This window comes from Dipodomys ordii, unplaced genomic scaffold, assembly GCF_000151885.1.
Source record: "Dipodomys ordii isolate 6190 unplaced genomic scaffold, Dord_2.0 Scaffold13, whole genome shotgun sequence".
Classification (NCBI taxonomy): Eukaryota; Metazoa; Chordata; class Mammalia; order Rodentia; family Heteromyidae; genus Dipodomys; species Dipodomys ordii.
The window spans coordinates 5,433,132-5,459,764 of record NW_012267229.1 but is presented as its reverse complement, the minus strand read 5'-3'; the positions used below and the strand labels follow the sequence as shown (position 1 = coordinate 5,459,764).

The window sequence follows — 26,633 nt, the reverse complement described above, 5'->3', positions numbered from 1 at the left end:
TATATATATATATGGAAACTGGTGCTTAGAGAAGATTGGCCAGTGTTCTAAATGTCTCAAAGTGTAACCAGGGCATCCTTAATGCCAAGGACTTCTTACTCAGAATCCTATCCTTTTAGAATACTTCTATCCCTGACCATGAGAGCAAATGTGTGTGGCCGCTAGGCAGAGAAGAGGCAGTATTGCACACTGCAGGCCTCCCCCATCCCATTTTGCTCCAGCAAAGTGTGTCCTTAGATATTTCTTACTCTTTGTATGTGTCTTTCTTCACTCTCAAAATAGTATAATCTCTTCCCTACCCAATACACATTGAGACCCAGATGAGGTGTTGCGAAAGAACTTTGAGGATTATGTATGTTTTCAGGAATGCAAAATAGCCTTTCTTTTTTACAAACTCCATATGGTTTGTAAAGACATCAGGTTTTATTTTTCAGTAACATCAAGAAAATTTGTGAGACACTTTCCAGTTTGCAAAGTGTGCTTCATATATCTTGTTGCATTTAAATATTCCAAACAATGAAACATAGGAAAAACAAACCATCAGAGGGTTGAGAAACTGGCCCTGGAATAAACCAGTACTGAGTGTAACACCTTGGACTTAGCCTTTCACTCTACTCCACGGTGATTCAGTCAACTCAGGGTGGATCATTCTCAGCCAAAGTAAACATGGATGAATTAATAAATAGTACCATTTTTAATGTTACCTAAAACTTATTTATGTATTTTCTGATGTTTAATAAATTGTCTGCTTTTAAAATATGCTTGGGTTAATATCTTAATTTGATGTTGTATAAAACAAAATCAGAATAAATACTTGTACATAACCAAGAGAAAACATATCTATCTCTCAAAATGTGAAGACCGTGAGTTCTACATTACTACATTAAGCACTGTCTTGAAAAATAATCTTACATCACCAAAGAATCTTTCCCCTCTATAATACCTTCATATGATACTTCACAAGTCTGAAAACAAACTTTGGCGAAATAACTGCAGACATAGATTTTCATCCATGATAGCAAGGCATACTAGGAAGACCTCACAACTGGCAGATGGTCATATGGTCACAGTGATGTGGGATTGGTTGATGTACCCACAGAGCTGTTGAAGTGATAACTGGTGTGGTTGCTGATATCATGGCCCCAAAGTTCTTCACACCCCTCCCTTCATTCCTACCTCGACTAATAATCATGCCCCAGGGCCTCCAGACAGGTGATGGAGAATGGGCTATAAGTCTTTCCTAATGGAAGCCATGTTTGTCAGATAGTTACTGGCATTGTCATCTCTTACATGTGGCCATGTTTAATCAGGTCCTGGCTTATAGCACTGAGCTGTGGTAACGGGAATAATACCTGCCTCAATTGAGGGTGTATTGAGCATGACACTGGTGTGTGCCTGTGTTTGCCCAATTCTGTAGCCACTGGCTACATTTGCTTGTTATTGAAATATGGTAGTTCTAAAATGATGTACTTTAAGTGTAAGATAAAAGCTTTCACAAACTTAGTGTATTAAATAACATTATTTTTACATTATGTCTTAAAATGTTTTATATATTTTGGTTAGGTAATACATACTGAAATTTAATATTCACAATAATCAGGATTGAATGCAGGGTTTTGCACTTGCTAAGCAGGCAACCTCCAGCCCTTTTTGCATTGTTTTGTTTGTTTTAGGGGACTGGGGATTGAACCCAAGACATTGCACTTGCTAGATAAGTGCTTTGCCACTGATCTACATCCTAGGCCTGGCACTCGTTATTTTTGAGGCAGGGTCTTGCTTTATGCTCAGTCTAGCCTGGGCTGTGATCCTCCTACTTGTGCTTCCCAATGTTGCTAAAGATGACAGATACCACCACCGAGCCCAGCCTTGGTGCTTCTCCCATAGCTGGGATCCAAGCTGGGAAACCAAGCTGTTTTTCCAAGAACCTATACCTGTCCTGGTTCCACTTAAACTTTTGAGAGGACTCTTAAAGTTGCATGTTTGTCTTAGTCCATTTATGATTCTACAACAATACCATGCTTGGCCTGACGTCCAAAATACAAGAGGCCCTGGTCCAAAATGCAAGATCTTACCTGAAAAGTAACAAAAGCAAAAAAGAATTGGCTCATTGCTCATGCAGTGGAGTGCTTGGAGGCCCTGTGCTCAATCTCCTGTGCTAGGAAGCAGGGGACAAAAAAGGAGGGGTGCCTTACAACTGCACCTCCAGAATAAAAAAGGAATGTTGTATCCGCATGTGGTAGAGAGCAGAAGGCAAAGCTGGGCAAAGTCTCAAGCACTTCCTGGCAAGATGTTGGCCCAAGCTGTGCCCAAACCATGAACCCCCAGTCCTCACCTCCCAGTACCGAGGATTTCAGGCTTGAGCCCTTGTACCTGGCTCTTCAAGGTCCTTTATAAGCACACCTGGTCCCCCATGAAGGCAGAGCTCTCATGACTTAATTGCTTCTTAAAGGCTGTACCTCTTCATAGACCACTGGCAACATTTGAATATTGTAAGGAACACAGTCAAGCTGATTCTTGATCTTACTTTCCCAAGCCTACTCCCTTCCCCCCAGTATTTAGTAGTGGCAGAGGGCATTTTCCTTTGTGGCTATTTAAAATATAGACCTTGGAATCATCTTTCAATGTTCTCTCCCTCAACCCCTATATCTATTCCTTTATCACATTCTGTTGAGTCTCTCTTCAGATTATATTCTACTTCTCTCTACCACTCATCTCTTGTAGGACCATTATCTCTGAGTGGACCATTGCAGTATCTCATTACTAGTCTCCCTACCTCCATCCCTGTCTCTCTGTAACTTCCAAGATGAACATTTTACATTGTCAAGTCACTCTCCTCAGTCTTCCATATACATGTTATCTTCCTAACTAGTAGTAAAACATGTCACCCTTATAAAAGCCATACGAGAGGGGGCAGGGAGGAAAAGTGGGAGACAAATGAGGGAGGAGGTAACATGTTCAACAAGAAGTGTACTCATGCCTGTCATCCTGGCTACTCAGGAGGCTGAGATCTGAGGATCGTTCAAAGCCAACCCAGGCAGGGTTGTGAGAGTCTATGAGAGTCTTATCTCCAATAAACCACCAGAAAACTGGAAGTGGCACTAAGGCTCAAGTAGAAGAGTATTTGCCTTAAGCTGAAGAACTGAGGGACAGCACCCAGGCCCAGGGTTCAAGCCCCACAACTGACCAAAAAGGAAATGTTCTCACTACCTTACTTATGTAACTGTAACCCCTCTGCACATCACCTTGACAATAAAAAAAGAATGTTTTTTTTTTTCATCAGTTGTGGGGCTTGAACTCTGGGTTTGGACTCTGTCCCTCAGCTTTTCATCTCAAGGCTAGCACTCCACTACTTGAGCCATACTGCCACTTCCAGTTTTCTGGTGGTTTATTGGAGATAAACATCTCATGGACTCAACTGCCCTGGGTGGCTTTGAACCGAGATCCTCAGATCTCAGCTTCCTGAGTAGCTAGGATTACAGGCATGAGCCACAGGCACCCAGATGACAATAAACTTTTTAAAAATACAATAAAATAAAAAATAATAAAAGCCATACAGGATTTGACCCTTTCATTGCTGTATATTCTCTGTCTTTCCCTATCTTCTTGCCTTAGTTTACTTCCTGATCCCTTCAACTTTCCACTGAGTATCTTCCTCAAAGCCTCAGTGCTCTTTGCCATGTGCTCAGGGAGCTTGTTCTGCAATCAAGTCTCTGTATAAAGCTCACCTTGCTGACTGCACAACCTTCTCTGTACATTGATAATCTACTTGTTAAATACCTGAGCCCCTCCCCGCCCCCATATTATATCTACTCTGAACTTTGAGTGGACAACTGGTAGCTTCTCTGGATTGGTTGGATTCTTCTGTGTTCCTTGTAGAAGATGAAGGACTCTGCATACAGAATCCTAAAAAGTAGTGGTGTCATCCGGATAAGCGTGGATATGCTTGCAGTTTTCCCAGCATGCATATATTTGCACTTTAGAGTTTTGCCTCTGGATAATCCAGAGATAACATTTTTGTGGCAGATGTAAAAAGCGATGAATCCCTATGAGAAATCCTGTTCCCAGATGAGAGTGCTTCCTCAGGAATGCTAGGAGAGCAGGGGACCCGAGGCTGTGATTTAGTGACAGAGGGGAGTGAACTGATCCTAGAAACGTAAGAACAAGAGACTTCTAATGAGACCTGACAGTTCAAGGGCTGAAGAAGGAGGCTAATCTTTTTTTTTTCCCTGCCCACCCAGTCTTCATACAAATGTAAATATGCCTCCTGCAACAAATTGCCAAATGTGGTTTTAATTTGTAAGTACCCCGCCTTGTCTTTCTCTTCCTCCATTTTTCCTTTTCTTTCTTCTTCTTTTTCTTCTTCAAAAGTAAGTCACAGGTTTTGCACTTTTTGAACTGGACATTTCCTCCTGTCATTCTTGTCACCTCTTCTGATGTCTCTTTTCTTCCAAAGACATTTCCCCCATTGTTGTCAGAGAATTGTGAGATGAGAGTGGACTGCTCGGTTTTTGAAGTTCCCAGAAGAAATACATGTGCTCTTTAAACGGAATTTTAAAAAGAAGTAAGACAAGGATTGAATCCAATCTGAGATTTGAAGAGTGTCAGTATCGGGGCATCATACTTTATGTAGTGTTCACAGAATCCATTGTTGTTATTTATGACCCTGTCTGCCTTCCATTGTGGACTTCTTCCAGCCTTGGGGAATTTACATCATTCCTAATAGCAAAAGGCTTTCTGGTTCCCACAGAGTTGTTCAAAGCCTGACTCATGCTCCTTATGTTAATTGTTCAGCCCCGAAAATACAGCACTTACTGGGTGTGGTTGTAAAGGGAAAATCTACTGTACTTACAGGGCATGTTTAGAAGTGTTTCACACATAAATCTCCATTGCTCCCAATCTCTCCCAGTCATTCCCTTTCCCCTCCTTTCTTTCTGTCTGACTGAACTTTTAAAATATTGGGGGTTTTTTTCAGGCCACTAGTAAATTTAGAATAATAACACATCTAGAATAATAATAACAAATCTAGAATAATAACACAACAAAAAAATAATAACACATCAAAGTCCCGTATAATCCAGTAAAGCTAATAGTATTTGAGTTTACTATTAAAATTGACTGTAACTGATTTTGACTTTCTATGATACTGGCCTGGGTCTAAAGTGATAGCACTGTAAGAAAGCTAAAGGTTACTCATGACTCTGTGGTGTGGGCAGTGATTGGGTACAATCCATGACATCATATGGGAGATAGCCAGGCATAATGATGGCTGCCATCTACCAAGTTCTCAGGGGCTGTCACTGTTTTTCCTTACGTAAGCCAAAGTAAAATAAGGACCTACTGGTGACTTACAAAATTGTCCCTTGCGGTGGCAACATTTTACTGGAGTTTGAGGTGGAAGAATACTTAATGTAAGTATTCAGAAAACAAAAGAAGTTAACACCTTGCTCAGATTATCGACTTACTAAGCAAAAGGAAAAGATTAAAAATGCATAGCATGGATCACTACTGGAGGAGGTTGGAGTCTTTTATATTTTACAATTATATCCTTATGAAATTATCATGGGTATATAAAAAAGTAGATGATCAATGAATTATATAAAACCCTGGTGCTGGCTAGTATAAGAAAAACTCTCAAGTTTTTAGTTTATCAATTGACAAACTCCAATTTTCAAGATATTAATACCAGAAGGTTTAACCTGATGTAGTCTTGAGGATTAAAGGATATATTCTTAATAGGAAAAATGTTGGGAATTTTTATAATCAAGGTGTTAATCATTGTGCCACCAAGTCTTTCTATAAATATGCTACGCCTAGCTCAGTAACTCTATACTTGTGGATCATTTGGTCTATAGAGATATCAGTCAGTGGCCTTAAATTCCCAGATGGTTTGGAATCTTTTATGTGATAGCCTTGTATGTTTGTATAGAATGTGTAGATTGCTGGTGGAAAAGAAGTTGTAAACCTACCAGAAAGTCCTAAATGAAAAAGTCAAAATATCCTGTAACACTAAGCAGTTTTATTATGTTTTCACAAAAATAAAGCTATCCATATGAACTTTTAGACTGTAACTGTTTTCTTTCATGTTCAGCTCTCATTTCTGATTGAATCTTTGTTATCATTCCAGACAGAAAGAGCTCTCCATGGAGTATCTGATTATTTTGCTGAGTGTGCAAAGTCTCCTTCCTCCCAGAGCAAACGCAAGAGAAATACTCTGAAAGAAATGTAAGTCTAGCATGTTTCCTCTTTTTAATTTTTGACTGCCTGCATGTATGGATGGGTCACCTGAAGTATAGAATTAAATAAGAGTACATGGGGCACAGAAGAAAAAGAACTAAGCAACCCAAAGACAGCAATGGGAAGGGAGGAATGAGAGGGAAAGAGGGAACAGCTTACAATAAGCAAAAGGAAAAAAGTATAAACATCATCTGATGTGGAAGAAATAATTGTATTGTCAAAGCTCATAGAATTCACAAACTTTATAGACCATGATAATGACAATATGCCTGTGAAGGTTAAAATGTGTTTGTGAGTTTAACTAAGTATCACTCACTATTCCACAATACTGTGAAATATGTGAAATTTATATAATCACCTAATCTCAATTTTCAAAAAAGTGAGAGGAGGATGGGTTAGGAGAGATAGGTGACAGTGTTGTCACCCTTGTGTTCATATACTGTTTTGTAGAATAGGAAATTCTTTGTACAACTTAAAGATAATAACAATTTTAAAATGTTAAAAAAAAAAAAAAGAGTACAGGAACCTGACTAACAAACCTCCTCTGGCACTGATCCTTACCCTCAGTCTCATATTTGCCCTTCCCACTATCCTATTGCTCTTGCTTTCTCGAAGTAGGAGTAGAGTCCTTGCTTCATAGGTATGTTGCAAGGAATAATTAGTTATAAGTCTTTGAAGATGAAAAGCACTTGTTGATGGTGTCTTTTATACAACTTCCAGGCGAATACAGACAGATAAAAAAATACATTCCTTTTCTGATATGCCCATTCTCACTTTAATATAATAATGATAATCTTTGTGTCCCTGATGCAGTGGGAAGAACATGAAACTATATATTGCATATATTTGTCTCTGCAGTAAAGCTTAACCAAAATAAATGTCACAGCTTCAATTGTTTGAATTTGATGGCTAGAGAAATTTCTTGCCATTCATAAAGTTCTTGCCATCAACTTCTTTCAAAAGTTAAGGTCTTTGGTCTCTGAATTTTCCCTGTGCAGTTTCTGTTCCTCAAAGTTTACTTTACAATTAGAGTGACAGTTATCTTTTCAGTTGACATTTATCTTTTCAGTTATGTGTCCTGTAGCAAAAGAGTTTTCAATTTAAAAGGAGGTAGGGAAGAAGGGAAGGGAAGAGAAGAGGGAGGCAGGGAAGCAGGGAGGGAGGGAGGCAGGCAGGCAGGCAGGCAGGCAAAACAAGATACATAAACTTCTGTTTGAATAGCTAGAGCTACTTCCATATTGTAGATGAAGAAGCATTGACGCCAGCTGAATGGTGATTATATCTGAGTAATATCTTGAAATAGCATTAATGAAATTCCAGATTATTCTTTATTCACAAATAGAAATGCATTGAGCATATCTGCATGTTTTAAAATCTTAGGCAGTACTGCCTATTAACATATGAAATAAATTCACCTATTTGTTTCACTTAAAATGTGGCCTCCATTATAATTCCATTGATGCCCCCAGTGTTCAAAAAAAAATGCATCCTAATAGAATAGAAAATATGAAAGTGGTTGCTTAATCCAATCTGTATTATCTAATCCAGTCTGTATTTTCATATATTTGCTTGGGGGGAGACAAGGAGCAAGCAGGTAGGACATGGCCAGTTCTTCAAGCATAAGAAATGTGTGAGGGAATTTGGAGGAAACATGCCATCACAGCCTCTCACAGCATGCAATTTTTTTTTGTTATTGTTTGTTTTAGTGTGAAAAGAACTAAAACAAAAGGCAGCACTGTGTGAGCAAATCACAGACCAGAAGAGACACTGTGGTGACATCTAGGGACTCGGTGACTGCAGAGGCACCAAGGAGGAGGGCTGATGGCAGCCCTCGCCCAGCCCACTGTCAGAGTCTGTGGGACAAACAAAGGATTACATAAAGACAGCAGAGAACAACTGCACAAAACTGGAAAATGTTAATCCAGCCTAACCAGAAGACACCAACAGCCAGCAAAAACCTCATCCCGGGGAGCAGTTCGAGACAGAACCTCTAAGTGGGAGCCCCGTCTGTAGCTGTGAGTCAGCACCACCAGGTCCAAAGCAAAGTCCACGAACTGCCAAAACATAACAGAAACTCAGGAACTGTGGCTCTGTGGAAGACTCCGACCACCACAGCAGAGTTTTTCTTGGAAGTGATCAATTAGTCCCAAGAGAAATGAGAGTGGAAAAAGCATAGCTGTCAGTGTTTTACCAGCTTCAGCGTTGTCAGATCCGGGGTTACTTCTAAAGCAGAATTTGGCCAAAGAAGAGCTGTGTGTTTTGGAAAAATTTTCTCCTCCAGACATCTTGCAAAAAATAACCCAGGGCAGGCACAGCAAACCAGCTGAGCCACAAACAATGAAAGCTTAGCTACCATCCACAGCCGCCCAACAGAGAAATGAAAGAAGTGGCAAAGTTGTAGTTGAAGATACAGTGTCCAAATCTGTGATAAAAGAGCTATGTGTATAGTTGCTGATACTTAGGAAATAATTACAATGACCCTGTCAAATAAAAACTTTATATTTGTGCTACATTTTACTTTGATACTGTCATTTTCAGGAGACTAACAACATTTCTTGTTATACTGTATGGCTATCTTAAGAAATTCTTTTAATGGTAAAGTGCCATCATCCTTATCAAGGAGACCATTTGTGCAAGAATAGCAGGAAGAAATGAGTCATACCCCTCCCCCCATACATACACAACACTGTGAAGACATCATGATGATGAAACAGGTAAATGCAGTGCTTATGGTGTTGCACTTCAGTCCTAAGGACACAGGAAGTTGTCTTGCTTCTCAGCATGAGAAAAATAGGCTGACTGTCTATGTATAGTTCTGGATCCAACACCAGAGTCTGGAAACATGTTAGAAGTGCACATACTGGGCCCCACTGCAGACCTGCTGGATGAGAAACTCTGTGATTCTGAAATGTGCTCAACTTTGAGAATCTGGATTAATTGAAGACACCCTAATGTTTATTTCCTCCAGCGTGGCTACTATGGCCTCCAACTCATCATCCAGGGCCACGTATGGAGATATATACCCTGGACTCCCTCAAACTTGTAAAACACCTGGGCTCAATGTATGAGTCACTCTGTTCCCAGGATCTATAGCTTGACAGCCACAGCACCTAGGGAGCTATTACTTATACTTGCTATAATTGCTGGAAGTTTACAGATAATTCATCTCATTAGACATAGACATGGCTTGCTCTTGCATGTCTCTGTAACCTGCCTTGGTCCCCACCTCCAAGGTCTTGGTTACCAAACTCCAAGAAGAACTTGGTGGCCAGACTTTTCCAGTTTCCTATTCGGAAGGCTTCATAGCCCATTTAGATTTCATCTTTGATTCCACTAAGGAAGACAAGAAACCTAGGGGCCCACCCTAGAAGTTTGAACTGCACTTTACTTGGCGAATAGAAGATGGAAATTTTTGTTCTGGGCATTTTGGATAGTTTGTATAGGAGAAGATTAGAGCCATTGGTAAAACTGAAAATCACAGGAATGTTGTCCACATTGAATAATGCACCATTAAAATTACAATTCTTTCTGAAAAGTAATTCTCCGAGAGGTATTTCAGATACCTTTTATGGAATAGCTTATAAACCCATCTTCAGGATTGCATCTGATGAGGATCCATAGAAATTTTGTTATTTCCAGATTATCAAGATGAAGGTGGACCAGAGTCTGAGGCTGGCCCTGTGACAGCATTTACACAATATTAAAGCATTCGCATAATACCGTAAATTCATTCAATGTCTACCCTCCCTTTTGTCTGCTCACCATTAAGTGGTTCTTTAAAGTAGCATCTACCCTAAGAAATAAGGAAAATTAAGTATATTTCTTTAAAGCTGTTAGCAGAAGAATAACCTAGAAACAGCCCAACAAAAATAAAGAATATGGAAATAGGCATTATAATTGATAGTTTTTCCTGGCTCTGTCCTTCCCATTCTCCTTTGCCCAGTTGTTTTATAGGGTGAAACATGTAAAGAAACAACCATTTTCACAGCACCATTTTACGTCCTGAAATTCAGATGTAGTCATCAACCCTGGATGTGAATATAAATGTTATTTCTTAGGTGTTCTAATTCTGCCTGTGCTTGTGCTTACCTGTGATCTCAGCTACAACACCTTCACCAGAAACTTTGTGCTGCCTACTGGTATCCTTTCCTGGTCCCTCCTAGCTTTTCTCCAGCTTCCAGAGATTTCTAATCAGAGCTTTTTATAGGCAAGGAAGAAATTCAATATAATTCTAACCCCAGTGGAGACAGCTTAGCTTGCACCTCCTGAGAACCTGTGAGACCTTGATTTCTGGCTCATCATAGCCACCTCCTTCCCCACCTCCCTTTGAGAGATCAGTGTTGTAAGGTATGCTCTTTACTGAAGATAAGACCATGGTGTATCTCATTGAGTCCTCATTGGAGGTACAAATAATCCAGGTCATGAGACAAGAAACAGCTCCCTGGAAAAGTCTTTAAAAGTAAGGAATAATCCTAGAACAAAGACTACTGTCTACTCCAGAACTGAGAATTTGAACAGGAATCACTAGAGAAGTTGTTTTGTTTTGTTTTGTTTTCTGTCGGTCGTGGGGCTTGAACTCTGGGCTTGGGTGCTGTCCCTGTGCTCTTCAGCTCAAGATGAGCACTTTGCTGCTTGAGCCACCATGCCACTTCCTAGAGAAGATTTTTACTGACAAGTTTTTTGTTTCATTATTTGACCCAGGCTTTTTGTTTTAAGTGTAATACTTTCTCATAGCCTTCTTGTACAGTGGATTAACCAGAAATGGCCTTGGGCTCCCCACACTGAGTATATGTTTGAGGAGTTTTGTCTTTAAGCATTTTCCTTCCAAATGTCTGAAACATCCCTAGATCTCTTGGTACTTGAGTGGTTATTTGATTCTTTACCTGTTTGGAAGTACAAAGGGGAAAATGGATGTCAGTGGAGTTGGGTTGTCTTATTAGGTGAGTTATAAAAGGGTTTCCATTGTTGGGAATAGTATGTGTTTCGGTATTCTTAGCAATCTTCATAATTTGGCAACTAAAAGTGTGAGACTTTGATTTACAACTAACATTTATATTAGAAAGAGCAAATTCTTCAGCCAATACTCTAAATTTATATTCAAGTCTTTCTGATTCAGATGCTTGAAGAGATGCTGATCCAATTCCATTAGTGTTGTAACTTTCAGCTCCCGCTCTCAATGTCTTAGATTCTAAGGCACCTCCACATGCTTTCAAATGACATTTTAATAGACGGGTATTAGGTTTTATTTAATGTTCACATGCGAGAAAGGTCTGGGAACAGTCCATGTGATTTTTTTTTTTAATATACATTGCCTTTTCTTTGCCACTGGAGGTTAACTGGTTTGTAGATGTATGTATGTTTGTTAAAAACAAAGGAACAAACATTTGGTTCAGAGAAGAGATAAGTGCTGCAGCTTTTTGTTCCTTTAATAGAAAAGAAGAATGATAAGTTAGTTTCATTTTTTGGAAAAAGAAGAATTATTGGACTGGTGGTAGAATTGGTGCTTTCATTGTATGTACAAGACCCTCAGTCCTAAGCACCACCAACAACCACAAAAGACTTGCCAAAACCTTCTGTGTTTGGATTTATGAAGAATATAGCTTATCTGAATGAAGTATCTCAAAGTACATCTTGGGACCACAAGGGGTCATAGTGTAATTGTTTTCTTTTTGGTATCTTTTAGCACAAATTGTTGTGTATATCTGTGGCCTTTGATTTCAGAAAGCACTTGATGAAGGCAGACACAAAAGGAAAGGAAACTCCTGTGGCCAAGAGAAGGGCCTGGGATTAGTGTGGCCATTCTCTGTTTCCTTCAGCTCTTTAGAAGGCACCACCATAATATTTCCACAAAACTTCAGTGAATAGAAAGCCAAATTTTCTCTCTTCAGCATGCTATGACTTGAATATGGAACTCATTTTAATTTCTTCTTTTTCTTATGAGGAAATTTCCATGCTTGGTTTGTCAAGACAAGAGAGTTTGTTTCTTGGGATTGAAACAGTAATGAATTGAAACATGTTGGAGCAAGTTTTTTTAAAAAAGTGTTTTTTCCTAGTTTAAAGCTTTCCTCAGTGCAAAATAAATTAAGCATTGTAAAATGAAGTTAATTCAAGTAATTACTCAATGTAGAAGTTCCAACCATATATATCATTGGTATTGCAACTTCAGGGTATAATTAAATGCTCAGAAATCCTACGGAACTTCCTCTAATTTGGTTTCTATATATATTTAACAAGACAAGGAACAAATATGTGTCCCTATGCAGTGTAACAGAAGACTTGAATGAATGAGATTATCTTCAGTTCTAGAACTCTTAGATGCTAGGTTTGAATTTAACTATATTCAGTTGCTTTATTTGCTGGTGGATATTAACATATTACATGTCACATTATAATTGCCATTACTGTTCCGTATCAAAGAATTGATTCTTAACTTGGTCCTAAGGCATCTTGATCAGGTGCCTGCAAATATCAGTTTAACAGATTCCCGGAATAGCTTTCTTCTTCCATAGTTAGAAAGCCTAACTGACATAATCACAGGAGATCTCCTATTGACGCTTTCTTGTTCTGTTTTAAACTACCTAGGCAATTTGAACAGTTGTATAGTTCTAGAGGATGAAACTTTATGTAATAGATATATACTTGTTTTATGAATAGAGAAAAATGTTTTAAAATTTTGTGTCTTTTATTCTCAAAAAAAGTAAAGGAGGGGCTGGGAAGGTGGCTCAGTGGTAGAGCGCTTGCCTTGCATACATGAGGCCCTGGGTTCGATTCCCCCGCACCACATAAGAAAAAAGAAAAAAGCTGGAAGTGGCACTATGGCTCAAGTGGTAGAGTGCTAGCCTTGAGCTGAAGAGCTGAGGGACAGCACCCAGGCCCTGAGCTCAGGCCCCACGACTGGACCCCCCCCCCAAAAAAAAAACAAGTAAAGGATTAAATTGGCCATTAAGATTTTGGAATAGTTCTTACAATGTGAATTTGTTCCTACTCCTAACTGTGCTTTAAAATGGACCTCTTGGGTGAGGCTAAGTACATCACCTTGACTCTTTTCTAGATAATTGTTACATTCCTGAAGTGTATTTATTTTTCATGTTGTAAGTAGATCTAGTCTTTGGTGCTGATAAGGTCCAGGGCTAAGTTTTTCTCTATTTTTTTTCTATTTTTGTAATTGCCAGTCCTGGGGCTTGAACTCTGGTCCTTGGCACTGTACGTGAGCTTCTGGAATCAAGACTGGCACTCTACCACTTGAGCCACTGGTCTACTTCTGGTGCTTTTTTTTTAAGTGGTTTATTGGAAATAAGTATCTCAGGGACTTTCCTGCCCAAGCTGTCTTTGAACCACAATCCTCAGAGCTCATCTCCTGGATAACTAGGATTACAGGAGTGAGCCACCTCCACCTGGCTGTTTAAATATTTTGGGACATATCACTGACCTTTCAGGCCTCAGTTCTTCATCTGTCAAATATTATTATCTACTGTTTCAAGTGCCACCCATAGCATTTAAGAGTACTAAGGTAGGTACATTATCCCAGGTGTTCCTTCTTCGTCTGTTTAAATGGTTTGCTGTACTGACCACATACTGGACTCACTTAGGTAGCTCCTAGTTCAGTCAGACTTGGAGGTTGGGCCTGGGCATTCGTATTTTAAATATCTTCACATAGTGTCATGTGATGCTATAGTTAGGAACAATTTATTTAAATATGTTGTCTGTATGTGTAAGTACAGATGTGAAAAGAGGCAGGGTTGGCGAAGGCATGATTATCAATTGGAAGAGGGACTAAGTCTGAAGTGTATTCACTTCCAGACAAATGAGTAGAAAAATTGGGGGTGGGGGGAGAACAAGGTGTTAGTCATGCACGTTAGTCATACAAAGAGATATGTTTCATTTTCTCCTGAGGCCCTCCACATTTGTTCTGCTGCTTTCGGCCTTAAACATCTGAACATAGCCCTGTGTCTTAGCCAGCTTTGAAAAATTGTTGCCCTTATTTTGGAAGATGAGTTTTTAAAGAACCTACATAATTGTCTGAAATTTTTACATAAAGCTCTTGGGTTTGCCTTTGATCCATGATCATTAATATCATTAATAGGCTCTCTGCAAATGCGTGTGAGTCTCAAGTTAGCATTTGGCAGAACTGTGTAAGAATGAACGCTTTTAAAATAGTTTGGCTCAGAAAGCATATCTGAAATAACCCTGTGGGAAAATCAGAAGAGTTTCTCATCCTCCAAAGGATTACCTAGGATGAGATACTGACCTTGTATTTTAAGTTCAGTTACATTTCCTTAAAGCTCATTCATTACCCAGCCTGATTTATTTTGGGGGAGAGAGAAGCAGGCTGTGAGAGAGGCTCTGCAATGATGTACAGTTTTTGTTTGCCTTTTGCTTTCTGCACAGTTCCCAAAAGATTTTTATCATAATGTGCGTGACTATACGTGTGAGTGTGTGTATATAAAATCTTTTTTTTTTAAAGACAAAATTCTGCATGACATTTACTACAGCTTTCCTCTTAGAAACTAGAGTTGAAGACTTCTCAGGCTAAAAGTGATCAAACCCCAGAAGGCAGAGTGTGTCAGGGTGAGCAGAGTGCTGACCTCTGCCTAGAGAAAGGTCACTTCAGCACATAAGACTCTAAAGGGAGGAAGAAAAAGCAAGTCCTCAGCAGGGAGTTTGACTTGCTTAAGGGCAGGAGAGAATTTATAAAAGAGTTCCCAGTCTCCCACGCCCTCTTGCCTGCTCTTCCCTTACTAGTCTGCCCCTGCTTAAAACACACACACACACTATTTCCACTCACTGCCTCGCACCCCTTTCTTTACCTGCCCCTAGAACTATGGACAGATTGGCAAACCCTGCTCCAGTGGAGCTAGGTGATGGATTGACTGGGAATTTGTCTAGGCCCACTGGCTCTTAAGCCTTTTTTCAGTTCCTCCTTAACATGCTTGACTGGTGAGAAGAACACAGAGGGCTGTTTCCCAAACACACTGTGGATGCCTGGGAGGGTTCATACCAGCTCATCTATTCCTCTTGTCAGAGTGAGAAGGTGGAATGGTAAATCAGAGCAACCTCCAGCCAGGATGTGGGAGACTGGGCTGGGTGTTTGGGACATATCCCAGAAGGAGGAGCCTAAAAAGACGTTACTGTAAGGATGCCAGAGGTTTGTAAAACAGCAACATGGCTTTATTTGTATATTCTCCTTCAAGTGTGTGTGTGTGTGTGTGTGTGTGTGTAAGAGAGAGAGAACCTTTTCCCAGTGTCTTTTTGCTCAATGTAGTGATTTCTTGAGAAGAGACTCGGGCATCTGGAAAAACTTTATCAAGTAGCTTATAGTAAAAGATGGCCTGTCCACCTGAAAACATTTCTCAGAGGGAGCAAGGTCTCTCTGTGCCCAGGTGCAAGGGATCTGTGCTGCTGTTTGGGGCTTTTGTTTTGTTGGGGATAAAACAAAAACAACATTCCAGTTAAAAGAGCATTATAGATCTCATCTAAAACCTGTGTAAATCTCAAATCCTTTTTCATCCATCTAGGAATTTTCTACAACACATCAGCAGTGCTTTCCCTTGAAAGCAGTATATCTTAGAACTGATTTATCAGATCTCATGTCCTGAACCCTGGTGGTAGAAACTACTTTGGCTTTTGTTTTGCATGGTTGTCAGGTCTAATTCCAGGTCCCAATAATATTTTAGGAAAGCTGGCTGGACTTGAGAGAAAACTTCACTTTTCTGCCAGCAGATATTAATGTCTGTCTAGGTCAGCTATCCACCATATGAGACCAATCCTGGAAGAAAAGGAGGTAAGAGAGTTAGACTTGACACTAGTTCCTACATAATCCAGAAGAAATAACTACCATGTAGAGTTGGCAACCATGAAGGGAACTTTTGGTAGGGAAAAGCTGAAAACCAGAGTCAGCAAGATACTGGTAACTCACACCTATAACCCTAGCTATTTAGTAAGCTGAGATCTAACAATCTCAGTTCAAAGCCATCCTGAGCAGAAAAGTGCTTGTGACACTTATCTCCAGTTAACCACTAAAAGCCAGAAATGGCTCAAGTGATAGAGTTCTAGTCTTGAGCTAAAAGCTAAGGAACAGAGCTTACATCTTGAGTTCATACCCTAGTACTAGCACAGAGTGAAAGAAAAATGAGAAAGAAGCAGAGGGAAGGGGGAAGAAGAGGGGAGGGGAGGGGAAAGAAGAAAGGAAAAAAGACCAGAGCATCGTCTCATCCTTTCATAAAGATATAAAACTTTCTCAAGATTATGCTTGGAGTCTCATAAGGTCAGGTACTTCAGCTTACCTCACTTGGCACTGCTTTGGAAAAGCAGTGCTTGAGGGGATGGAGAGGAAAAAAACTGTTCTAATCCTCATTATTTTCAGGCTGTAGACAGTGATCTACACTTGCAGACCACACACTTGTGTGGAATTTAATTGGGCACCAAGCTTTTTTTTTTGTCATCCTGTAGTTCTTTCTTGTCTTGAATGAGCTTTTCTTTCTGCTACACTGGTAGCAGACATTGAATTGATCAAGGAAAAAAGCCGACAGTTTGTATAATCACAACCAAATAGAGAATCTATGTGTGACCATAAGGCCTACTACACTTCTTGTGTAAGAAGCCTGTATTCATTTTCTATTACCATGTAACAATTTACCATAAGCCTAGTGAAAGTGCACAAATGTATTATCTTACAGATGATGACAGTTTTTAGCTGGGTCCAGTGGTCAGTGTCTGAGGGCTGAAAATCCCCAGGTCAACCATGCTTCATCCTCTGGAGGTTTAACTAGGGAAAGATCTGCTTTTGAGTTCCCTTGTGTTAACAGAATTCATTTCCTTGCAGCTGCATAACTAGTGCCCATGTCCTGTTGGCTGTTAGCCAGGAATTTCCTAAAAGCCTTTTCTCCAGGTCCTTGCTACGGAGCCTCCATTTCACCAGTGGAGAAATATCCATTGCCTTGAATCTCTTTCATACTTTGAATCTTGTGGCTTCTCCTTTTGTGACCAGAGAAAATATTCTGCTTTATTAAAAAAAAAAAAAATCTGTGGTTAAGTCAGCCTTCCTCACCTGAAGACTTATTTATCTGGGACTTTATAACTGCAAAATTCCTTCACTGTAGTACTCGAATTAGAGGGGCTGGGAAACCTTAGGAGCCATCTACAATTCTGACTGCAACTAAACTCAGTTTAATGGCAAAAAAGAAGACTGTCATTGAAATCTAGCTGAATTTTTTGTGTGTATATATGTGCTGGTCCTAGGGTTTGAATTCACCGACTAGGTGTTGTTCCTGAGCTTTTTTTGCTTAAGGCTAGCATTCTGCCACATGAGCAACAGCCCCCTGTCCAGCTTTTGAGTAGTCAATTGGAGATGAGTCTCCCAGACTTTCCTTCCTGGGCTGGCTTCACACTGCAATGTTCAAATCCCAGCCTCTTCCAGAGTAGCTAGGATTACAGGCCTGAGCCACTGCCACCCAACTTGCCTGAATTCTTTAATATTTTAATAGATTCTTAGTGTACAACACATTGCTTACAGTAAATACTAATAGCGGCATACTCTTGTTCTATCAGTACTAACAATGGCACGTTGTCAGTTTAACAGATGAAGAAACTGAGGTGCAAAAGAATTTTGGAAACTTGCCCAAACCCGCAGCCCAGTCACTATGTTGTTAGGCTACAGTGAGAGAAAATTCTAAACCAGGAATTGGGAAGGAAGAGCTGTGATTGGAATCAAGGAAGTCTGGCTCCAAAGTGCATGCCCTTGACCAGCCAGCACATGGCCTAGCTTTTGCATACCAAGAAGGTGAAAGTACAGTAAAGCAACAGCAGCCAGGCCCTTGGTGGAGGCAGAGCACTCAAAGAAATGTTCAGGTCCTCTTTTGTAACTGCGCTAAGGCCAGCGCTGTCCCACCGAGCATTCACATAGAAATACTGGGCCATGGATGTGGAGAAAGCCCAAGATGGTAATAGGATCTGAATCCCTTAGATTTATGCAGACCTATACTCTTATTTCACATGTGTGATCTTCCTTTCTGTGCCTTCAGTTCTCTGACACAGACTTCTAAAATAAAGCATCACCAAAAAGCCAGAAGGAGCCCCTTGCGGGTGTTTTGATTTTTGACCTCCTGGACTTACAGGGTTTAGGTTTCTGTCTGTGAGATGGGGCTTGTCTCAGCACCACTGGAAACGTCTGCATAGTTCTGACCTACCCTGGCATGACAAACAGGTTGAAAGATGACTTTTAGGATTATTGTTACTAATCCATCAGCACTGGGTGTGGAATAGAGAGGGAATGGTCTTGGGTAGCAGGGGTCAGAGAAAGGAAGCATTGCTGGATACAGGTGTTACAGGAACTCCCAGATGTGTCTGAGCTGGACACTGGACATGGTGACTTTTGGTTCACTCTTAAGTGCTCACATGACTTTTATTGTGGTAATCTGAAGAAACAAGGTCAGGGAATGAGACAGTCTTCAATTGCCCAACACTAGATAATGCCCTTGCAGCTAGCTAGGTCTCAGCCCCTGAAATAGCACTGTGATTATGAAAACCCTTGTGTGTGTGTGTAACTGTGGTCACAAATGCAGGGAGGAGGACCTAAGGGGGCTGTCTGAACCCCTTTCCTGTGATTCATATTCTAATTCTCTGAAGCAGAATCTAAGAAGGAAATTGGAAACTTCCCAAGAACAAAAGAACAACCTACAAAGAAATGGCTTCATCTGCCTTTGATTTCAGAAAACACCTACTGCTCTGATTTATAAACATGCCCCTTTCTAGGCAAAAGTAGTTCAGACGGGTCATACTGCCTTGTTACAGTTCCTTTGCATTGGGTTTTGCTTAGCACTGATCTCCCAGTGCTTTACCTTTGAAAGTCACATGCAAGGCAGGTTCCTTGCTTCAAACTGGCAAATGCTCAGATGAAGCCTGGAAAAAAACAGACCGCAGCCCAAGAAGCAGAAACCCTAAGTTATAGTCCTGGTGGTTGCTAACTGTATGTGCAACTGTAGGTACCTCTCAACCTCTGTAGTCCTGTTTCTCCTTTGGGAAATAGTAAAGACTGGATCCTTTGATAGATTAGATCCCCTTGGTTGTAGGAACATTCAGTGAGTCTAAGATGAAGGCTTTTCAGAAACTGCCCATCTCTCAGCAAAAATGGAACAAAGCAGCTTTTCACTTTTCCCCGTGTAGAGTAGAGGAGACCAGTTCAATTGGTTGCCTGAGCAGTCATTAGGAAGCCAGCTGCAAGCTTGTGTTTCCTTCTGAAATCAACAGGAGTTCCCCCTTCCCTACCAGTAGAGTTTTTCTTTAAAACAAAGCTGTTACTACAAAGCTGGTATGTACATTTGCTATCAATTATTCAATTCTTGGGTGCCCTGGTTTGGGTATTTGTAGGGAGTAGAGGGGGATTGGGCAGACTTCCATTCAACATTCTTATTGGATTTAACAGCCTTTACTCTAGGCTAATACTGACTTGTATATCACAGGTTAATACTGGACCCATGCATAATGATACATAATTTGAGACTTGTAAAAGCTGCCTCGGACTTGAAAGAAACACACTCTATGCCAGGAAGGTTGTGCCCAGCATGCAAGAGCAAGTAATCGGGGGAGAATGTATGTCCAAAGGAAGGGAGCCGCGCCCTTTTGACATGATCTGCAGGTGTTCAGTCCGGAGCTGCCAGGCAACCATATCTTCACAGCTCTGGGAGCCTCACCCTCTACCCCAGCTCACTCGTCACAGCCATTGGAAGACAGTTCACAAAGGACAATTCGTTACCTTTAATATGCTCAGAAATATCTCATGAATTTGCAAGTGATGCAATAAGATTGCCCTAATGATTTCTAAACTTTGTTTTTAAGACTTTGGGGCCAGAAGCCTAAAGAATTGCTTTAGGGCACTGTTCTACCTCAGATAACCAAGCTGTTTGTTGGCATTGCTGGAGTCTGACATAGACAGAGCTGGGATGTTTAGCTGTTTGTGGGGTGGAAAAAAAAATGTTAAGAAAAATAATTGTTGTTTTTGCAAACTATCTATTTAAAAACAGAACCTCAGGAAGCAGATTTCTGTTCCAGTGCTTGGATGAATCAGAGCTTACAAAGTATAAATACACATTAGCAGAAGGAGGCTTCCCATAACCCATGTGCTGTCTTCCCAGACCAGGAACCTCTGAACTCCTGTTTCTCATTCCCAGTAGAAGCAAGAGAGACCCACAGTCAAAACGGAAGTGGTTGGAGTATTGTCGGCCCAAGTTTAAACCCTTGGCTTATGGGCCTTTTTTTTTTTTCCTTTGAAGCCAGCTAGTTTTTAGCTACACACTTGCATGCTTTTAGATAGGCAAGTGTAAACCACTTAGACATGTTAGGAAACCCACACTTTGGTTCCTTTGGCTCTTTGCTGCTCAAGAAATATTACTAAGTTAACTTTGACTCACTGACCCCTCAGATCAACTAATAAAGATGAAGCACTTAGACCACAACTTGCTCAAGGGGCAGTGTAATTATTTTACTTAAAAATGATGTCAGGTGGCAATTTAGCAACACACTGGCTTCCAGGCTATTTGATTCAGTTTAACAAGGAGGAAAAACATTATAATTAATGGAGAGATTGTACTTTAGTAGGGTTGTTCTCAAATTTTACTGTCCATAAGCTCAAAAGGAAGATGTGGGTGGGAGCACTAGTTGAAAATGCAGATTCCCAGACCCAACTTGGCCTTAGGCTGGGCCTGGGGACCTACATTTAAGAAAATTCCACTTTCAAGTCATGCTTCTGATCACTCAAGTCTCACTTAGCTTTTAGTCTATCAAAACATATCCTCCTTTCTGATTTTGTACTATGTTAAGTTCTGAATCCCAGGGCAGCTTCTTATCCTAAACTAGCTTTCTAGTTAATATCCTAGTTTTACGGCACGTGTCTACTAGGATTTTAGCTAGCCAGATTTCTGGATTGCAAGTTCTCTTCCAGGGTCACTTTAAAGAGGTTGAGAACAATCCTGAGGAATAGCAAAGGCTCCGGGTCCTCTCCTTTTACTCCCCTGAACCCAGGATAACCAGGGTTCAGTTGCTTGCTTCCTCTTCACAATCTTGATCCCACAGGAGCCTTGGCTAGGATCTCCCACTATTAAAAGTATCCAGGACCAAAGGCTCATTCAGACAACACCCTTGAATCTCAAGATCACTTCCCTACTGGAATGAAGAATTGCAGAGACTCATTAAACATTTTTTTCTTGGCACAAAACTATTTGGCAGCTACCCAAGGAATTCTGGGGTCCTGCAGAATCCAAGTTATAAAAGCCACCAGAATAAGGTATTGTTTCAGAATGGTATTTGCTGCTAAACTACAGTCTCCAAGCTCAGGGGGTTGTACTTCTCCCCTTCTAACCCCATCTTGCAGAAACCAGTTGTCCACCAGCAGGGATTAATGACAAAGTATTGCAACACTAAGGCAGGGAGATGTCATGGGAATCTGTACTTGCTATCCAGGTTTTTCGGAATACCTCCTCAATGAGCCAAAACATGCTGTTGGAGCTCTTAGGGCTGTCACAGATCTTAGAATCCCTCGGTGGCCTCTGCTCATGCACAAGGAGCCAGAAACACTTAAGAGTCTGTCATCCATTATTAAACAGTTGCCCATCTGAAAGCAGTGCATTTCCCAAAGTATGCCTGTCCTCCAGTTTGTTTGCACCGGTTGGAGTTGTACTATGAAATCCACAAGTGGGTGGAGCACTGGAAGGCAGTCTGAGAAGGGTAAGCTTTGGCTTCCTAAACCAACAGCAGGGAACTCCTGGGGACTCCATAAGGCTGTGGGAAGCTATCTGTATGCCTGTCACCATGACTCATCCCTTGCTGTAGAGAAGCCAGAAGCCCCCCACACAATACTGCCTCCTGTATGCCATATTTGCCCTCTGGTCACCAAAAGCCTGAGCCTGACAGAATGGCAGAGCTTTTGTCCTGTATAGGAAACAGCCCACCCTGAATAGAACCTCACGCGAGGTCAAGACACCCAGCATCCCATGCCTGATAGGCCCACTCAGAGCCCATCTGCTTGATATGCACTGGCCCAAGGACTAACTCATAACAGGGAGACGAGCCCAACAAGGTATGCACTGGCCCAGGGACTAATTCACAACAGGGAGACCATCCCAACAAGGTACGTCAGTCAATCGCAAGGATATGGTCTATAAAATGGCAGAACATCACTATTAATCCAAACCACCAAGGGGGACAAAAAAGAAAAATCCAACCCATTAATTAAATCTGTCTTCATCCCCAACACCAATGCCGAAGTGTTTAAAAGCCCTTTAGTCAGTGGGCACTTCCCACAGCTGCTCCCAAACAAGTCACCTCCATACAAGCCATTGATCCAGTGGTATTTATTCAGGAATATGCACACTTGCTGTTGAACAACAAGGAACACGTGGCTCCCACAGCTCCTGCCTCATAGCACCCTCAAGGTTCTTTTGAGAACTTTGGATGAGTTTTGTGGTTGGAAAGCCTTTCGGCACCTCACCTGTGCCCCTGTCAGGCACTGCCTGCCCTACTCAATTGACTGCCTGCACAGATCACAGCCAAACCTGGAGAACTACATCAGCTCACAAGAGGCCACACTCTTCCATGTTTTTCATACAAAAAAAAATTTAATAAATATTACTTTTCAAAACTTATTGCCAGGAACAACACATCAAAGATGCATTTTTTATGTTCAAATAACACTAAGAAAACAATACAAAGTTATCTTCACGGTCTCACTGGTGAACCAACAAGATTGCTCTGTTTTATAAGCCTTTTTCATCTTCAACTTGGTAATAGTACTTTGATTTCCTCACTTAAGGCAGGCAGTGTACTCTATAGCAAATCTAAACAGTGATCTTACTGGACATTTTATGGTTCAAGTATTCAACTAGCTTATTAGAATACTCCCTAAATGCAGTAGATAACAACAAGAACTCAAATCTACAAGTGGTTCAGTATTACATACGAATGGTGAAAAGAAATCAGAATTTACAAAATAAGATTGGTGTGCTTCCAACTCCACACAATTTTGATATTTTTAATGATATTCAACCACTCACATCCTGGCTACATTTAGTCATAGCTCAACGTGTTCCCTTGAACTGCTCTGTAGCACATCACCTGCCTGTCTCTTTTCAAGTCTAAAGCAGGAAACAAAACAAAACAAAACAACAACAAAAAAAGAGAACCTGTTCTAGACTAATTCTCAAACTGCCTCAGTCAGTCCTTAAAACGTGTCTCAAAGTGATGCTATCTATCTAGAAGGTGTTTTAACATCTGACGTCGTACAAAAAAAAAAAAATTCCATCAGTATTCCCAGGCACAGAAGCCCACCCTATCTTTTTAAAATAAAACTATTTTCAAACACCTTAAATTTTGACTTATAGGCAACACGCAATGAGAAAAGAAGTTCAAAAAAATAAAGCCATACACTTACAATGCTATCAAAACCTTCAGTTCTAAACACATACATATAAATAAAAAGGAATGATGTTTTTAAGGCTCTTGATTATTAAGTTAATAAATCAAATATACACAGTGATTAATAAAAAAGAATTATTTACATAACTATACAAAAATTCTACTTTTGACACATTTTTCCTCTTTAAATTCTTCATTTTACCAGCAACTGCTGACAGCAAAGCCCCCCTCCCCCAACGACAAAAATACAATAAAAAAAATAAATAATAAACTCATTTGTGATAGTTGCTGTGGTTCTGAGCTGCAAAGGCACTTTTCAAATACAGAACTACTTGTACGTCATCATAAAACCAATATACAAAAACAACTCAAGAGTCAATAAATATAAATAAAACTATGCTAAGACTGCATCACCATTAGGACATCTGGCAGAAGTGGAAGCTCGAGGACTAGGGGCTGGGCAGTGTCCTGGGAGCCCAATTCTTGACGTGTCAGCTGCAGGGAACACACACCAGTGCATCAGGGCACGTTGGACTCGTTTTTTGCATAGCTGTGAGGTGCAGCTCTTGATTTCCCAGCCAACCACAGAAACTACCATTGCCAGTGTAAGCCAGCTTGTCGAAACTTAAATTAACACAGGGATTCTAAGTCAACAACAGCCTCAGACTCAAATATGACAACAGTCTAAAGAAAACAAGCCCCGAGTGCCCTCAAGACTGTCAGACTCTACCTAGTAGTAGCAGCCACCCACTGTCTGCTATACGATGTACTCCATCCGGTTCAAGCTTTGGGCACTTTCCAAGTCTCTGTTGTCCTGTTTGTTTGTCCAGTTTGGGTGTTTTGTCGGCGTGCCATTGGGGGGCTTCTCCTCTCTGTCTACCAGCGTGTATACTGGCTGTTTGGCAAACCGGGCTTTCTGCTGGTGCTTATCCATGTCATCCTCCTCGACTTCAGAGTTGTGTGTCCTTATTTTAGACATTTTGGAGTTTTTGTTCTCGTAATCCTTGATGGGGACTGTGTTGGCCCCGTGCTTCTCAATCGGATTTTTGATCTGGTTCAGCTGTTCTCGCACATTGTTGGTGGTGTTGTCTTCGGAGGCCGAGTGTGTGTGACTGCTTGGCTTACGCCGTTTCCGCATGCACCAGTAGAATGCCGTCACCAAGCAACAGACCCAAGCCACCGTTAAGACAGAGCTCAGCAAAGGAACCAGGAAATCTGCAAGGTAGGCATGGAACCAATTAACTCTACTCCCCAATACAAAAAAAAAAAAAAGCCACTGCCACGGGGGAAATAAAATGCTGGTTCTCCATTCCTTCATGCCTAAGGAGGGGTACCATGGGGACAAACCTCTCTTCACAACTGCATCTTGTCAATTCACGGCTTGATAATAAAGCAAGTGCCGGGATCGGGGACCCAAGAGATCTTGACACTTGGGTCCCCAGGCCAGATAGGATGGCAGGCAGCGCCTACAGTCTGTCTCCACATAAGGAGAAAGCAGTTTCTGGTAGAGTCTAGAGGATGCTGACTCTTCAGGCAGCTCTTAACTGAGGCTAATTTTCAGAAATCTGATCCGAAATCTGATCCATACTTAGATGGGCCACAGATATGGGCCCTTTCTCATCTTGCTAACAATGATGCTGGAGAGACTCAAGAGGAGTCTAGGCATTCTGATGGGTTAACAACCCAGGGCCTCACAGTGTTCAGGATAGGCTATACCATGATACTCAAAGGCCAAGGTAGGCTTTGCATAGTCTTGAGCTCAGCAGCACTCTACCCTAGGGCCTGACATGGATCTAAGCAGGACCCTCTCTGCAGGGGAGCCTGCAGGCAAGAACACATAGCTTGCTGGTGGGGAAGAAGGGTCAAGTGAGCTGTCCTCAAGCAGCCAAGTGATCTTGGCAGATAGACTGGCCTGAATTTGCTCACTGGTGGTAGTAACTTCCAAGAGGCAGAGAACACTGTCAGGAAATCCACCTGGTGGCTTTACTGGATGTGTTAGGAAATCAATAACAGTCATCACAAAAAAGAACTTTTCCCACTAGGCACCTACCTGTTCTGTTCTTCGGAGGCCGCCTCTGAACTCTCACTTCTGCAACAGCAGCAATAAGGGAGCTGTTTCCTTCACGCTTGCTAACGAGGTCTATTATTTTGTCGGTGATTTCCTTGATAGGGTTTCCATCATCCCGGATATCTTCAGCAGACTAGAAAAAGCAGAATTGTCAGATTTGACTAAGGGAGACATCCTACAGTAACCTTTCCCCAAAATTATGACAGCACCTATGTGTAATACTTAACTTTCTATGTATTTGCTCCACTTGGATCCTCGCTAACTGATGTTTATCCCCCTTATAGTACAAGTTAGGTGTGAATAGGTCTTATACTCACAATGGCTACATGTATCTCGTTGTTTGCTGAAGGGGAAGGTTCACAAGCTATGTAGATGGAATATTCAGCAGAAACATTCTTCAAAATATTCAGATTCCTCAGTTCACTGCAAATATGCTCCGTAGTAAGACCCTAAAACAATTTTTTTAAATCCACACATATAAGACACTGAAAGAATCAAAGGGCTGATGTTCACAAACTGCCTAAATTCAAGCCTTGTTTTGCTCTAAGACAGGAACTTAGGATAAAGAGAAGTAGATCCTAGGCTTGTGCCACTACTTTTCAGACAGGCAGAAAGTGCTACATACCGGTGCCATCATCTCTTTGTTAAAGGTGAATGTAATGTTTGCACAGTTGTCCTGATAATAGGAGTCGGAGGTGCACTTGGTCTTCACTGGTTGGAGACTCGAAGACCGACACTCACCCACCCCCATGCAGGGACGGACGAAGCACTGGTCATCCAGGATGGGGATGCAGTTCTGCCCACTGGGGCATTCACTGTGCCCTTTGTGGAGTAGGCAAGGTCGAGGGCCACACCAGACCTGAAGAGAGGAAAACAGGGGCTGGGGCTCAGCAGGAATAACCAACCCCCATGCTTGCAGGACACACAA

The 26,633-nt window shown here is 41.2% G+C and overlaps 2 protein-coding genes across 2 annotated transcripts in view; one reads left to right on the top strand and one right to left on the bottom strand.

Moving 5' to 3' along the window:
• Slx4ip (SLX4 interacting protein) overlaps nucleotides 1-8,746 on the top strand; it is a 154,433-nt gene extending 145,687 nt beyond the window's left edge. Inside the window, 4 exon segments of the mRNA XM_013010634.1 lie at nucleotides 6,089-6,222; nucleotides 7,941-7,971; nucleotides 7,974-8,061; nucleotides 8,064-8,746. Of these exon segments, the coding sequence (XP_012866088.1) occupies nucleotides 6,089-6,222; nucleotides 7,941-7,971; nucleotides 7,974-8,061; nucleotides 8,064-8,164 (354 nt within the window). The 3' untranslated portion in view covers nucleotides 8,165-8,746.
• A 13,813-nt stretch (nucleotides 8,747-22,559) lies between these two features.
• Nucleotides 22,560-26,633, bottom strand: part of Jag1 (jagged 1) — a 37,108-nt gene continuing 33,034 nt past the window's right edge. The window contains exons 23-26 of the mRNA XM_013010956.1: nucleotides 26,331-26,564; nucleotides 26,023-26,154; nucleotides 25,688-25,838; nucleotides 22,560-24,852 (exon numbers count right to left, since the gene is read on the bottom strand). Coding sequence (XP_012866410.1) covers nucleotides 24,395-24,852; nucleotides 25,688-25,838; nucleotides 26,023-26,154; nucleotides 26,331-26,564 — 975 coding nt within the window. The 3' untranslated portion in view covers nucleotides 22,560-24,394. The remainder of the gene's footprint in view (nucleotides 24,853-25,687; nucleotides 25,839-26,022; nucleotides 26,155-26,330; nucleotides 26,565-26,633) is intronic.